Below are 17,003 nucleotides of genomic sequence, written 5' to 3'. Positions count from 1 at the left end.
ATGATTATAACCAAACTGGGCCTGGAAAAAGAGATCTAAGAAAGCACCCTCCTCTCTTCTCAGCAGAGGACATGGACAGAGAACATGGCGTACACTGTTGGGTCTGGTTGATGTGTTAGTTGCCCAATTGCTTTTCTTTATTTTAAAACATGTGTTGTTATAAGGAATATGCCATTGGGTAGAGGGGATCTATTGAAGAATTGAGGTGAAATTTGTAAAAACAAATCATTCCCTTCTTACTTGGAGCTCAGTTCTAACAGAGTTCCCTGTCTCTGAGAAAGAATTGTCACCTGAAATCTCCCCCCTCCCTGTCCTTTTTCTGATAGAAGCAACCATGGGAAACTTAGGCACTAGCGATGGGCCTGGGGCCAGAGAGACCATACACATTAATAGTGAAAACCTGGGGGCCATAGGTGCTAATGTGCTGTGGGAACCACAGGCACTAATGGTGGGATCAGACCCATAATGGGTGAGACTCCTGATGCTGCTAATTGAAATTTGGGGGGGAGGGTCACAGGGACTGAGCATGGAACCATGGGGACTGTAAGTGCTAATGCTGGAACCATCAGCACTAATGTTGGGACCATAGATGCTAACAATAATAATAATAGCCAAGACTTATGTAGTGCTTCAAGGTTTACAAAGCATTTATATGCATTTTTTATTTTACAGCCATGTAAGGGATTGTAATAATAGATATTATTATTCTCATTTGACAGATGAGGGAACTGAGTCTGAGACAGGTTTAGTGACTTGACCTGAGTCACACAGCTAGGACGTATCTATGGCAGAATTCAAAACCAGTTCTTCCTGGTTCCAAGTCTAGTATTCTCTCCACCACTCCAGGACACACAATGGTAGAACTATTGGGACCCGAGAGAGATGATAGTTTCTAATGATGGAAATCTAGGAACTAAAACAGCCAAGATTGGGGTTGTCATTCTATAAAACTGCCTCAAAGAAGTTCAGTTACGTCTAAGAGACAACTACTTCAGACTGTCAGTCTCCATATTAAGCATCCCTTGCTTCTAAAAGAAAGGTCTTCTTGGCCCATTTTCCACAGTCACGGGGGTGATTTGGCTTTGTTCTAAACCCATATAAATCCTTCCATCTGTTCCATCTAGTTCCTCGGGCAGGGCAATTGTCCCCCGTATGGACCAAGCTCATGCCCAGCCCTGTGCTCTGCTCTCCCCGGAATGCCCTCCCCTTTCCTTTCCAACCTACCTAAATCCTACCCATCCTTCAGGACCATCTTTTTCTTACAACATTCTCCAGTCCCTTCCATGGTTCAAAGAGCCTTAGACCACAAGGCAGGAGACCTGGGTGTTGGTGCAGCCACTAACTAGCCGCCTGACCTCAAGCAAATCACTGAACTTCAACATGTAGGTATTATTCACTGCTGTGTACAAACCACTCTGGCAAGGTGATAGGGGGAGATAAAAAGATTAAGAACATCTCCATCTGTGACAGCTGCATCCAGGATAAGAAAGCCCCCCGAGCCACATGGGGGTCACCTTTGGAGGCAGTACGCAGGTACTTATAGACAGACTTCCTGGAGACTAGACCATTGCCCCAGCAATACAGAAAAGGACTAGGGAAACAGGGAAGCCTTGGGAGATCAGAAGAAGTGGGTGCTAAGAGAGGAGAAAGGAAAGAAGCTCACCTTGGCATTCAAACTTCTTGGCAGGAGTTGTGAGGAGCAGTTTGCCTTCCATGTCAGGGGGTCCGGCACATCGGGCAATGCCAGGTTCCTTGTAACCTGTTTTGACCCAACTGGAGAGCCAGCGAAGGTGACAGTTGCAGTAGAGTGGATTGGCTCCGATGGCCCTGGGACCAAGAGGGCAGAGAGATTGGCATTAGAATCCTAGAGCCCTAGAGTATCCAAACTGGGAAGAACACCCGAATCTGGAACGTTAGGACACTCTAACACTGAGTGATAGAGGGGAATAGAATTTAGATGTCGCCTAGTCTGTTCCCTTTTGCAGTTGGGTAATTATGGCTTCTGAGCATTAACAGTACATTCATTCGTTCAGCAAACATCTCCATCCATCTTTCCTACCACCTGACGTGGAGCACTGTAAGTCTCACAAAGAACTTTATAACTGTATCTCCTGTGAACATTGCAACAATCTCGTGAAGTAGGAAATACAGGCATTATTATCCCCATTTTATAGATGAGAAAACTGAGGCTCAGAGAGGTTAAATGACTTTTCCTATGGAATAAATTTGCCACTATCTTCAATTTATATTTGTTACTCTGGGTACCAACGTCTAGAACCAAGTAAAACAATTCTAATCCCTCTTCCCTGTGACGCTCCTTAAGATACTTAAGGATGCTTTCCTTTCCTCCAGAAAGTTAACATTTCTTTCAAGGATTGTGAAATCAATAACGTGGGGGGTTTTTGTTCTTAAGATGCTACGTAGGCACCAGAGGTCATATCTGAAACCAGGCCTTCCCAACTCCAAGGCCAGCACTCAATGCGTCATGTGCTGCTGCTTTTCTACATGCATGGTACTGTGTTAGGCACCATGGAGTAGACAAAGATTTATAACATACAGCCCTTTCCTTCATATGCGAGGTTGCCGCACTAAATGAGCCATGTACACACATAGCTACAACATGGGGCAGTAGGTGGCCCTGGGAGTCAGGAGCCCTCTCTAATGGTGGTTCAAGCTTGCAAAGTTTTTCCAACTCCACTGCTAACAGTATCTGTAATCTATTGAAATTTCGGCCAAGGGAGATGATCCATTCCCCTTCCATGAGACAGAACCATGGGTCTCCATTCACCTTCAGAGGATGGGAAAATCCTCCAGTGTGGGATAGGAATGTAGATCCAAGAATCTGGGAGGTTTCAGTGAGTCAGGACAAGCACCCACCATAGATTTCCTAGCCCTGATCAGCCAGTGCAGTGTCAACCAAGCTTTTGGTGTTCTAATCTGGCCTGCTAATAGTTGCTACTTTGCCCAGGGCACCGGACTGAGAAGCAAGAGACCTAGGTTTTAATTCCAGCTCCTCCATGAGTTTGCTGTGGACCTTGGGCAAGCCATTTAACATCTCTGGGCCTCAGTTTCCTCATCTGTAAAATGAAGGTAAATGTATGAGATGATATCTGAAGCCCCTTCCAGCTCTAATACTATCTGTGTTGCCAAGGCTATATTCTGTTACCAATATAACCCTCCCCTTGATAACCTGAAGAAATAGGCTTTGGTCAAATCAGTCGTTGAGAAAGGAATACCTTCCTTCAAGTGACCCACCCAAGGAGGGACTGTCACTTCAATCTCTCTGGTTTACTGAAGAACCTATCCAAAACTGTACCTCAGTTTATCCATATCCATCTGAAGGCAATCAGTTCAGTTTAACAAGCACTCATTGAGAATTTGCTACATGCCAAACTCATGGTAAGTATTAAAGGGCTTTGAGGGAGGTGAGTGGCATACTACTGGAATAATATCCCCGTCTGGTGAAAACCCACCATGCTACATTCTAGACAGATGTCAGAGGTGGAAGGGACTTCACAGGCCATCTAGTTCAGCCTTTTTCCTTTACTGATGAATGAAGCTGAGGTCCAGAAGCATGAAGTAATTTTTCCTGGGGCACACTTCTAGTGGATAGCAGAGCTGTGATAAGAATACAGTTCCCTTGACCACCAATGTGGTGGTCTCTCCACTCCACCAGATAGCCTCTCTTGAGGATTCTGAAACTGGAACGATCAGAAGGTTCAAAGATTTTGACCTGAAAGGGACCTTGGAGGTCACCGGTTCCAAAACCCTCATTTTACAGCAGAGGAAACTGAGAGCGTAAGTGACTCCTCCAAAGTCAGGGCTGAGATTCAAACCCAGCTCTTCTGAGTCCTGTTGCGCCATGAAAAGATTGGTCCCTGGCCTGCTTGTCAATGGAATAGAAATGATTCAAGATCACCGAGAATGAGTTTGGGGGAACCGCTGCTCAGAGGCCTGTGATTCTGCTTTCAGTGCAGGACACTTAAATGGGGCAGATAATGATAATTAAGTCAGCTGAGGATCATCCCTCTTCACCTCCCACCAATAATCACTGCTGCTTCAAAGGGTCTTTTTGATGCTCCACAGAAACTTAGCACTGGGGGTATCAAGGCAGCAGCTTTAGGCACTATGTCTCGGGACTGCATTTCATCTCTCTGGGCCATAGATACCTGAAAGAACCATGTAAGATCTGGGAGACAAAGGGCGTCTTTGCTGGCATTTTATGACCTGGCTCATTATATTATGGCTTATCTCCTATAAGTCATCCAGCAAAGAAAAGGTAAATGGGGGGGGGGGTGAAGCAGTGCAAGGAAGGAAGTAGGGAGTGGGGGAGAGAAATAATGAGAACTACAGATATAATTATATAGCTCTTTAAGGTTTGCAGACCTTCTTACATATGCTTTCTCATCATCCTTTACAGATGGGGAAACAGGCACAGAGAGATCAAAGGAACATGCCCATACAGCTAACTGTGGATCTGAGGCAGGACCTGAACTCAGGTCTTCCTGACTCCCAAGTCTGATATTCTATCCACAGTGCCACCTAGTTGCCTAAAAGAAAGTGAAGAAGAAAGGAAGGAAGGAAGGAAGGAAGGAAGACAGACTTCCACAGAGCAATATGGTTGCATGGGTTATAGAATCTCCATGTTGGAAGTAACCTAAGAAACCAGCTAGTCCAAGCCACATCTGAACAGAACTCCTTCCACCATGTGTCCTACAAGCATCGTCCAGCCTTCACTAGAGGACCTATGGTGAGGGGACCCCACTGCCTCCTGAGGGGTCCATTTGACTTTTAGACAGCTCTAATTGTTAGGAGATGCATCCCTTCTTTGAGCCTGTTTGCCTTTCTTTAATTTCAACTTCTGGGACCTTGCAGGACACATTGACTCTCTTCTCCCTATCATAGGCCTTCTGATACTTAAAGATGTATATCATGTCCTCTCTCCCTTGGAAAAAAAAAAAAAGCTCTTCTCAAAGCTAAACATTCTATTCCTTCAATCAAACTATCCATAGCATGATTTCCAGCTCTCCCGCCATCTTGTTAAGGGCGACCATGTGGTTTTCTTGACATCTCCTCACTTATCTTGGCACCAAATACCCTGTTGTTCTGGCCTTCCAAGGCTATGTTCCCAAGTAGTTTTCCCTGTGGGTCTGTGTTCATGTTCCCTTGGAGGGGATACAAGCATGGGGAAGTCTGGAGTGCTGAGCTATCCCTGAAGTACTGGACCCACACGTCGAAGCTGCCCAAAGCCTTGGACATAGAGAGACAGAAGGGTTTGGCTATCATGAATCTGGGCCACAAAGTCAGCAGCATCTGTGCAATGGGCAGTTGCTTCTTCTGCTAGAGCACATCTGCGTCAAAGATCATGGGAGTCTATGATCTATTAGCCTACCCACTTCACTGAGGGGTGGAGAGGAAAGCTCTGTATACGTCTTAAGGTATTTTGTGTGCATATGTGCGCTTGCACGCACGTGTGTATGTGAGTTCTTCTTGTCAGTGGGCAAAGAGTAGGAAAACTAGAAGCCAAAATAATATTACAGAATGGAATATTTGTATTTAAAGTCAGCATGGTCTGCCCAGAACACTGGATCAGCAGCCAGGAATCCCGGACTTCACTCCCATTCAATGGCTGGCTTATGAGACCTTGGTATATCACTTCCACTCAAACCATATCTTTCCTCTTGAAAAGCCAAAAGGAGATCCAGTGGAAAGAGCTCTGAACTTGGAATCAGGGAGATCCGAGTTCAGAATCTGCCCTTGGACACTTCCTAACTATGTGCCTCTGGGCATGTCTCTTAACCTCAGCCTCAGTTTTCTCATCTGTAAAATAATGATAGTTCTTGCCTCCCGGGGTCATTCTGAGGATCAAATGAGATAATGGATGTTAAGCACTTTGCAAATCATAAAGTGCTATATTTATGTCAGCTAGCATTATTATAAGCAATTGTCCATTTTCAGATATGACATTCTTATTGTGTGTCTTGCAAACAACAAGGAGGTATTAACACTTGTTGAACACTTCCTTTCAGTCCCAAGGAAACAAAATGGAGAAGATAAATTTTATTCAATTCAGCAAGCATTTATTAAGCATCAGCTGTACGCAAAGTCCTTTACTAGGCACTAGGAATCCAAAGACAGAAAACAGAGCAGACTCTTCCTTCAGAGACATCACATTCTACCAAGGGGAGATAACAGGACATACCATCCTGGGCACCTCACAAGGGAACCACAGCGATTTTAGCAATTCCGTGCAAGAGTCTGGGTGGTTGCACAAAGTGAGAACCCATCCCAAGTGGCCTAAAAGAAGCCTGTGCAGAATCAGTGGTCGGTGACTATCCCACACCAAGTCCCTTCTCTTGCTGTTACTTTGGGCATTTTACTCTCGGATCTCTCACTGACCGCCACCCATGTGACCCTGCACATGCCCACACACCCTCCTAGGATGGGGCCTGGTCAGCATTTGCACAGAACAACACCCATGTCTGCCCAACCCACTCCTTTTCTCAGCCACCCCCTCACCCTCTTGGCCTTCTCTGCCTTTCATCGCTTCTCGTGTTCCTGACACAAAGGACAGATGCATCTGTCTGGAGCAAAAGCTCCCCCCCCCCACCACAAACCTGAGCAGAGAGGGAGGGACAGGGGCAAAAGGGGACGGTGCAAATAGCCCTGGCCTGGAAGGCAGGGGACCGAGGCTCCTCTATCTCCAACTCACTGTATGACCTTGAGTAAATCAATTTTCTGGTCTCAGTTTCCTTGGGGGTAAAATATGGAAATTAGACTAGCAGATCCCTACAGTCTCTTTGAACTCCAAATAAATTTCTCTGTCTCTCTCTGTCTGTCTCTGTCTTTGTCTCTCTCTGTCTCTGTCTCACTGTCCCTCTCTCTGTCTTTCTCTCCCACTCTCTGTCTCTGTCTCTCTCTCTCTGTCTGTATTTCTGTCTCTCTCTCCCTCTCTCTGTTTCTCCTTTCTCTCTCTCTCCTTTCTCCCCTTCTCTGTCTCTCTCTCCCTCCCTCTCCCACTCTCCATGTCTCTCTCTCTCTGTGTCTGTCTCTGTCTGTGTTTCTCTGTCTCTGTTTCTCCCTTCTCTCTGTGTCCCTCCTTTCTCCCCTTCTCTGTCTCTCTCTCTCTATCTCTGCTTTCTCTGTCTCTATCCTTTCTGTCTCTTACACACACACACACACACACACACACACACACACACACACACACACACACACACACACTTCCCAGGCCCACTGCTTTTTGTTAGCTTAGGTTTTTTTGTTTGTGTGTTTATTTTTTGTCCTTAGATATAAGGGGCATTGCTTTATTCTTAAAGCTAGCTTAAGTACTGTGGAAGATAACTGTGTTTTCTCTTTGACACATCCTTGTATGAGCCAAAACACAGAAATCTCTATAAACAATTGAACTTTGTGACCAGGCTTAGACAGAATCGGCCAAGAAGCTGATTGGTTATTCTGGGAACCCGCTCCAAAATGACATCTGAACAGATTTGTATCATCCATATTTATCAATTTGCAACTCCTAAACTGGCCCTGTCTCCTGACCAATCTTCCTAATTCTCCCAAAGAAGGAATTTGAATTTGCAAATGGAATTTGTGTACTCAGAAGGACGTTCTGTTTGTCTTTGTCTCCGTGTTTGTTTGTTTGTTTGTTTGTTCATTTATAAAATGCAAAATTGAATACTTAGCCTCTGAACTGTAAGCTGGGGACAGGAGCACAATGTTCCTGACTATTGTTCACTTTTTATGTCATTCCAAAAGGTCATAAACACAGACCCAATTCAAGAAAGACACAGCCAGAAGTTTGCATGGCAACCAGAACTCGCCCCCTTTTACTGCCCAGAAGGACGGTGGAGGCGTCTGCGTGGAGCCAAGAGCCTTTGGGAATCAGCGGTGAAGAGAGCAGGCTCCATTTTGTGGGTGGGGGAGTTAATTGTGGTGGTGAACAAGGATGTGACCTATTCAGAATCACAGCCTGGCATCAGGGGAGAATTCCTAATGACCTTGGAACCCGGGAGGCAGAGCACCCACTAAGAAGCCAGAGACACTTTTGTCCTTAAAACCAGGAGGCTTGAGCTGGAGAAACTCAAATGGGCGATCTGCAGCTGGCTCTCTGAGGTGCTGTGGCCTGGTCAAGAAGAGGCAGAATGCTGAAAAAACTGCTTGGTTGTACGGCTTCCCTTGAACACTGCTGGGGTTGGGGAGTCCACAACTGTGAGGGAGTCACTTCAGACGTGGCTAACTTCTAAAATCTACACCTGCCATGTTTATTCTTACCCTCTCTAGTCATGGCTTTCTCTATCTGTAAAATAGGAGTATAGGTGTGTATGCATATACATGTCCATATATGTATATATGTATACACACAACATATCTTACAATCTCCGTTCATGGCTCTATCTGTAAAATAGGAGTATATATGAGCATGTATGTATGTATATACATGTGCATGCATGCATACATACAATACACCTTTCTCTGGTCATTGTTTTCTCCATCTGTAAAATGGGAATTAAAGGATATGTGTATGTGTGTGTACATATATGTGAATATATATATGTATATATATGTGTATATATATATACATATATATACATATACATATATATATATATATATATATATATGTATGTACATGTTTTTCAGTTGTGTGCAACTCTTCATGACCCCATTTGGGGTCATGGCAAAGATATTAGAGTGGTTTGCCATTTCCTTCTCCAGCTCATTTTACAGATGAGGAAACTGAGGCAAACAGGGTTAAATGACTTGCCCAGGGTCACACAGCTATTAAGTGTCTGAGGCCAGATTTGAACTCAGAAAGATAAAACTTGCTGACTCCAGGCCTGCCACTCTATCCACTGAGCCACCTAGCTGCCCTATATATACATATATAAATATACACCTAGGTATGTGCATATACATACATACATACACATGTGTACGTATATGTGTATACATATATATTCCTATTTTACAGATGGAGAAAGCAATGACCAGAGAGGGCAAGGGTAGCAGGGGTAGAATGGCAGGCTTTCTACTGTCTCTGGCAGTAGAACCGAGAAACATCTGTCTTCTTTAACATCCACTTCTTACTTCTTTCTCTGAACCTTACCTAACACACCTAACACAAATCCTGCTCTGTTTTGCAACATACTGCTTTGTGGGTGTTCCTCCTGCCCCCATAGTCCATTAGATTATAAGCCATTAAAGTGCAGACACTGCACTTTGGTTTCTTGTAGCTTTGCGCCCCGTTTTGTACCTTGTATAAGTTCAGTGCTTCACAAACGTCTGAATTAAGTTGAATGTATCCCAAACATCCTGGTTTCTCTTCATCACTTTTGTGAATTTATCTGAATTTTATTTGGGGGGGGGGAAGCTATTTATATTTTCAGCCTGTGCCCCTGGCTCATAAGTCCCATTAAGCTTATATGTCTTGTGTGAAACAGGACTTCCTGCCTCATCAGAAAACATTTTCCGAACAGTATTCCAAAGAAGCCATTTAAAACTGTCTAGTACAGACTTCAGAAAAACCTGGTAAGACTTGTATGGACTGATGCTGAGTGAAGTGAGCAGGACCAGGAGAACGTTGTACACAGTAACAGCAACATTGTATGATGATGATCAGCTTTGACAGATTTAGCTCTTCTCAGCAATGCAAGGACCTAAGTCATCTCCAAAAGCCTCATGATGGAAAATGCTACCCACATACGAAGAAAGAACTATGGAGTTTGAAGGCAGATCGAAGCACACTATTTGCTTTTTTTTTTCTTCTGTTGTGTTTTGTTTCCTCTTTCTGGTGGTTCCTCCTATTAGTTCTAATTCTTCCTTACAACATCACTAATGGGAAAATAGGTATAATAGGAATGTATATGTATAGCCTATATCAGATTGCACACCGTCTGGGGGAGAAGGAGGGAAAGATTTAAAACTCAAAAGCTTACAGAAGTGATTGTTGATAAATCAAAATAAATTAATTTTAAAAATGTTAAACTGCCTGGTAGCGCAAGAGGTCTGTGGGAAATTACAAATGTAAAGGGATGCTGGGTAATTAACAGTAAGCCTGTCTGCCTCAGGGATCTCCAGAGCTGACTCCTCAGAGAGCACTACACCTTGGAACGAATAAACATAAGCTTCTTGAGGACAGGACCATTTCTTACGCATCTTTGTATCTTTCTCAGTGTTTACTGAACTCAATATGTCCCTGCAGGATTGAACTGAATAACTTGGACAAGCAGAATAGGTGACTCAATGATTAAAATGCTGGCTGCACTTGGAGTCAGCAAGACCTGAGTTCAAATCCCATCTCAGACACTTAACTCTATTACCCTGGACAAGCATGTCTCAGTTTCCTCATCTGTAAAACAAGGATAATAACAGCCCCCACCTCAGAGAGTTCTTGTGAAGATCAAATAAGATAGCATCTTGAAAAACACTTTGCAAACCTTAAAACAGTACAAAAATGCCTATTAGTATTATTATTATTTTTATTTTTCTTGCCCCGTCCCAAACCTCGGCTTAAACCCAAAAGGGGCACCCAGATAGGGAATATCTGCAGCGAGGTACTTACAGATGAGATAGGGAGGTCACATCAGTGAAAATGCCCTCACGGAGAGTGGAGATGTCGTTGCCATGGAGAGATCTAAGGAGACAACAAGCTACTGTTGGTGCCATTCCCAAGAAGAACGGCGCCACCAATTTGCAGACATACAGAACCAGGTGATAGGTGGTTGAAACTGGAAACAAGGGGCTGGCTTAGAATCTTCTGACAAGCTGGGACTTGCTGGGGTGTAGTCACAAGAATACCCCCATCTGGGGCTCTAAGGAGGATGTCTGGCCAGGTCATGGCTGGCCCCTGGCGGGCCACAGTGTCATGGATTGGGGGGATGGGCTTAGAGAAGGGTCTTTGTTCAACAGCCTGGCTTCTACTCATCCCAGTCCATACCAGCACCAACATTTATTAGCTGGGTGACCTTAGGCAAGTTACTTGGTGCCTCTGAGCTCCATTTTTTTTTGTTTTCTCCCGTAAAACAGCGATGATACCTGCACTACCTCACAGGGATGTTGTTCTGACCTTTTTTTAGGAAAATGCTTTGAAGAAAATTCTTTGTAAAGTGTAAAGCACTCTATAAATGTGATCTATTTATAGTATCATTTTCCCCAGGGAAAGGAGGATATTAGCTCCTTAAAGAAGGCATGTATTTGTACCACTGAGGGGAGGGGGAAGGGAGGAAACATAATTGAGTTTTCCTTAATACCCCACATCTGCATCCTTTGTGCCAGTTAATGCAGGCATCACCTCTCTGACCGACCTTTCTGGATCTTAGTTGTTTTTGGCAAAACGTTCTCATTCATCTCCACTGATTCAGCCTGGCAGCTGTGACCTAGAGTCTTAGACAGCAGTGCCAGGGCCCTCGACAAGTGAAATGACTTGCTCAGAGTCACAGAGCTTGTATGAGTTGGAAGCAGAACAACACAGATTTTCCTGACTCCAAGGTCAGTCCTCTAACCATGACCACCATGCTGTGTTAGAAGTCTAGAGGGAAGGGATCATTTCTTCCCAGTTGTACGGGTGAGAAGAACCATTTTTCAGTGGGTGGACCATCCAGAGGAGTTTTGCGTAGAAGAGACAGAAGGAGCCAAAAGGACTTACAGCAGCCGGAGAGAACGGAGTCCCTCAAAGGCCAGTGGTGGGATGCACCGGAGGGAATTATAGCTGAGAATCCTGTGAAGAGGGAAAGGAAGCACTCAGAGACCAACAGAAGAGTCACACATGACACATGTAATGTCTCTGGATTCAAGGGGTCAGCTTTTCTCGTGTGTTCTTCCTCCTTCTCTTCTTCCTCCTCTTCCTCCTCCTCCTTCTCAAACAAAGCATCTACCTGTGAGTGGTATTATCTGAAGAGCTAAACACAGTAAACTTGAAATCTAAGGCAGACAGGGGAACAGATGTTATTAGTTAAGGGCACAGAGTTAAATGAATGAGCAAACAGTGGGGAAGTATTAAACTAGATAGAGTATTTACACTGTATGCAAACAAAGGAGTAAGCTCCCTCTGACAGTTTACACACTGGTCGCTGCCAAGATCACCAATAGGATGCCTGCCAGCCAGCGATGGAGACAGCCTCCCAGAAACTCAATGACTCCTTCCCATTTAAGTGAGACACGATGGGTGAGGAAGTACCAAGTTGCCCAAATGCCACAGATGCTTAAAATGGGGCCAAGTAACTGGGTAACCCCTCTGGAAGACAAGTGTGGGTACTGGCATATCAAGTACTTCGCAGACCTGGAAACCCTCTGTAAATGCCAGGTGTTTGTTTCATAGCGGCATAGGTTGTGTAAGGGTGTGGGGTAGCTACATGCTGCCAATGATGGGAGAAAATGGCCATTTAGCTCCATCTCTGAACTGCAGGCACATTCCGGGCTTAGAGAAAAAACAGAGTAGATAGATGAGTTAGACAGGAATCTCCTGAAGAGGGGAAGAGAGGAGAAGAGGTGGTCAGAGCTTTCCTGTTCAATTCCTCCCACCTGCTGTCACCACCCTACTGTTTGTCCCTGGTGTATCGCTCTGATTTCAGACAGATTTAAGGAGAAACAAATTAAGCTCAATCTGCTCTCTGGCTCTTAGCTGTAAGAAGGAGAGGATGGGATGAAGAAGGAAACTGTTTAATTTGTAACAGCTCAATTTCTCCCAGCAGATTTCAGGTGCTGGCACCTTTGTTAATGGCTGTGCTCACTAGACTATAAGCTACTTGAGGAGAAGGAATGTATTTTATTCATCTTTCTATCTCTTTCTGTCAGCGCCAGCCATATAACCAGAACTTGTCAGTGGGCTCTAAAGTACTAACTAAGCCTGCTAATGAGCTGGACCATGTTCATAGACACTATTTCTGAATAGTTGGCTCTAAATGGAAATAAGGAAAATCACTAAGATTTGTGGTTTGGAAATAGCCAACACAGATGTCAAACTTCAGTTTCACTTTCCCAGCTCTGGGCTTGACACAGTCATCGAGAAGAAGACTCACATCTAGGCCTGACCTACCTCTATGCTGACTGTTTGAAGTGAGGCTGGGCCAGGGAAAACAAGTAAAGAAAACAGACAAGTGGATTTTCTAAAAACTATAGCACATTTGCCCTGCCCAAGGGTTCCCAGTAGTACTCACAGGGTGGTGAGCTGGCTCATGTTAGTGAAGGAGGAATTACTCAAGGAGCCGATCTTATTGTTACTCAAGTCCCTGGAAAACACAAATGTATTATTTGGAAAAGAGAAAGAAACCAGTTAATGCAAAGAGAGACTGAGAAGATCCAGTAACACCTGGCCACCATCTGTTTCATCATGTGCCCAATGCTGCCCATCACCCAAGGGGCCACCTGTTCCCTTCCCCCATCCCTGTCGGTGGTAAATGGGAGGAGACAAGGTATTGAGTATCAGTTGATGACCTAGACACTGCTCAATCCAATGCCCCCTTCTCTGGGCCTTGGTTTATGCATGAGAAATTGGGACTAGGACTCAGGGGTGGGGAACCTATGGCCTTCTAGTTCCTCGGGTGCAGCCTTTTGACCAAGTCCAAGTTTTATAGAACAAATCCTTTTATTAAGGCGAGATGTTCTGTGAAGTTTGGATTCGGTGAAAGGGCCACACTTGAGGATCTAGAGGGCTACATGTGGCCTCCAGGCAGTAGGTTCCCCACCCCTGGACTAGGTGAGCTTTAAGGAATGTCCTGTTTTTAATATTCAGTGAATCTATGGCTGGTTGAGACACAGCAGAACCACACCCCCTTCAGGTATGCACCTGTGTGGCTCCATTAACATCTCAGTCCTGGCTGCCAGACATTTCTTTTGTTCCTCGGCTTGGGAGATAAAGCACTAGGCTCTGGGTTAGGAAGACCTGGGTTCAAATCCCACTTCTGATGCTTTTTAGCTCTGTGACTCTATGACTGGGAAATCATCCAACCTCCCTGAGGCTTGCCTTCCTCAGCTGTAAACTGAATTATCTGTCTCAGAGGGTCCTTGTCAGGCTCCAATGAGATGATGTAGAGAGAGTGCTTTAAAAACGTTACAGCACTTTATAAATATCAGTAAGAATATATCAACATTTAGTAACAATATTAATTATTAATAATGATTAGCATTTATTATTGCTATTATTACTGCTCTGTAGTAAAGTCTCTCCTTTCCCATCTTTCTTCATATCTCTCTCTGTGTCTGTCTTGCTCATTCGATTTTGCTCATTTCTCTTTTCTTCTTCTTCTTCTCCTCTTCCTCCTCCTCCTCCTCCTCTTCCTTCTTCTACAAATGAAAGGATTGGCTTCCTTGGAACTGCTGAGGAATCATGCGTCTCTTCAGGATCAATTGAAACTGGGAAATATAGCCCAGGGAGGAGTGAGTGGACAACCACTAACTTGGACTAAATATTGGGTAAACAAATGTGTTGCTAGATATCTGCGCAATTATCATGGCCAAAAAACATTTATTGAATGCTTACTATGTTATGTGCAAGGCACCATGGGATATATAGATATAGATATAGATATATGTGTGTATGAGTATACATCTATACATACATACATATGTATGAACATATATATACACATAATATATACGTAGGCATAGCCACTTCTAGTGAGCTTACTGTCATGTTTTATTTTTTATAATCTTTTTTTTTTGCTTTGAAGAAAATTTGTTTTCTTCAAGTTCAGTCTATTAATTAAAAGTAGTAACTTAAGGGCCTACATTTAGCTTCAGAAACTCAACTTCACAAGAACAGGAAGGGGAAGGTCTGACATTGTAATCATTCGTGAGGGGGGAAAATGGAGTTTTAGCTGACCACAAGTTCCACGTGAGCTAATAATGTAATGTGATTGCTAAAAAAAAAAAAAAAAAAGCAGCTCATTCACCCTTAAGCTGCAGCAGTGTTTAAATCATAACAGATGATAATTGACTCATTACTCTGAGCAGGTCAGATATATCTGAGGTATATTGCATTCAGTTCTAGGGACATAAAGGAGCCAGGGAATGTATAAACAAGGATGACCAGGATGGTGAGAGGCCTGGGAATGATCATGAGTCAAAGGAGTTGGGGATATTTAGCCTAAAAGAATCAATCCATCATTCAACAAGCATTTATGAAATACCCGCAAGGCATGTCATGAGGGAATATAGACCTGACTTTTTGCTCCCATTCATTTCTAAAAATTTCTTCATAAAGTGGATCGCTGTAAGACTCATCTTATTTTCCCACAGGAATAATATCAGAATCAACTTTACTTGACATTCTGTGAGCAGCTAACCGAGCTGTTCACACTTCCTTGGAAAGCCATAAAAACAAGTCCTGACTGAGGACATCATATAAAAGAAATCACAGCTGTGACCAGCAATGCATCATAAACATCATGACAACAATTATAAATCCCTTTAATAATCTCAAGTAGTGAAACAATGTTCCAAGCCAGAGACCATGGGCTCATGGAGCTAAAAGGACCCTCTGTAACCATCTCTTCTAACCCCCCTCATTTTATAGATGAGGAAACCAAAGGCCAAATGATTTGTTCAAAGTCACACAATAAGAGGCAGAGTCAGGATTCAACCATTTCAGGTCCCTGGAGTCAGAGCACAGTACTCTTTCCACCTTGCCCTGCTACCACTGTCTAAGAAAATGGGCAAAAACATACCGTACATCAGAGTTATCACATGCGGGGCCAGTGGGCTGTATATGGCCCATAGCACTGCCAGATGAAAATGCAGTCCCTATCTGATTTTAACATGTTGACATATCGATCTTCAAATAAGAAATATATCAATACGTGTGGGTTTCTAAGTCAATATGCAGCCCAGAAGGATTTTATATATGGCTTGGTGGTCCCTACTTCTATTTTAGCTTGACCCCACTAGGGTACCCATTGACTGTACCAGGGATCTCAGTGTACTACTACAACATGCATATGTAGGACATAAAACGCTCAACTCCCCTCTTCATAAATTTGACCTAAAACGAAAATTCTAATTATTATAACATATTGAAGACTTTGTGGTCAAAATAATAATAATTTGGGTAGTATTAGAAGTGTCTGAGGGGATTACTTGGATAGCTCAGGTCATATAAAAAGTTTATCGAAGAAATTTCAGATTTGTGACTTCAATAAATGTCTGTTTTCATTGGTAACGGCAGTGCTAACATTGATGTTGTTTTTCCCCACTAAGCAGCATCTTTAAGAGAAAGGGCTGACCCAATATTTTGCCCTTTCATCTTACCCTACCTCTCCAATTGGTTCAAAGCTACAAATGCAGCTGTTTAGTATCAGACCAAGTAAAGGTCAGCAGGAAAAGGGAAGGGCTGTTAAATCACTTTATTTGACGTTCTGTTGGCAGCTACCTGAGCTCTTCACACTTCATTGGAAGCCCATAAAAATAATTTGGAAGGGCTCCTTTGAGATTATGTGGATGGTCCAGGTCTCTTTAAAAAAAAAAATCTTTTCACGGAATTTTAAGCCGATCCCATCTTTTCTCTTTTGATGGCAAACAAAGGCATTCAAAACCAGTGGTGGGGACATTCTTTCAAGGCTCTTCAGAACATCTCAAACTGAATCATTATGGTAAATTTCACTGTTTAGATATTGGCCAAAAACAAAAAACAAAAAACTCTACCCTTCGAATAAAAAGATAAAGGCAGCAAGAATTGGAGCATGATTGTTAATTAGGCATCACAGTACAAAAGACAGGTGATGTTCTATAAACTTGTTCTTTGTGGGACGGAGAACTGGGATCAATGAGGAAACTGAAGCAAACAGGGTTAAGTGACTTGGCCAGAGTCATAGAGCTAGTGTCTGATGCTGAATTTGAACTCAGGCCTTCCTAACTACTGGCTCATCCCTCTATCCACGGTGCTATCTCGCTGTCCGTAAGAGTGCTAGGATCAATGAACGAAAGTTACAAGGAGGGAGTTTTCAACACGATGAAAGAGAGAACTTTAAAACAATCATAGGCATCCACCAGTTAAATGCACC

General features: G+C 43.5%; 1 protein-coding gene across 2 annotated transcripts in view; it reads right to left on the bottom strand.

The window, feature by feature from the left end:
• The window catches only part of SLIT1 (slit guidance ligand 1), a 241,731-nt gene that overhangs the window by 20,326 nt on the left and 204,402 nt on the right, over positions 1-17,003 (bottom strand). For both annotated transcript variants that reach the window (XM_020997034.2, XM_020997035.2), the window contains exons 23-26: positions 13,164-13,235; positions 11,654-11,725; positions 10,571-10,642; positions 1,664-1,827 (exon numbers count right to left, since the gene is read on the bottom strand). In XM_020997034.2, coding sequence (XP_020852693.1) covers positions 1,664-1,827; positions 10,571-10,642; positions 11,654-11,725; positions 13,164-13,235 — 380 coding nt within the window. The remainder of the gene's footprint in view (positions 1-1,663; positions 1,828-10,570; positions 10,643-11,653; positions 11,726-13,163; positions 13,236-17,003) is intronic.

Source organism: Phascolarctos cinereus, unplaced genomic scaffold, assembly GCF_003287225.1.
Source record: "Phascolarctos cinereus isolate Bilbo 61053 unplaced genomic scaffold, phaCin_HiC Scaffold_3;HRSCAF=262, whole genome shotgun sequence".
NCBI classification, from domain to species: domain Eukaryota; kingdom Metazoa; phylum Chordata; class Mammalia; order Diprotodontia; family Phascolarctidae; genus Phascolarctos; species Phascolarctos cinereus.
Note: the sequence above shows the minus strand (reverse complement) of the source record. Positions and strands in the feature narration are given on the sequence as shown.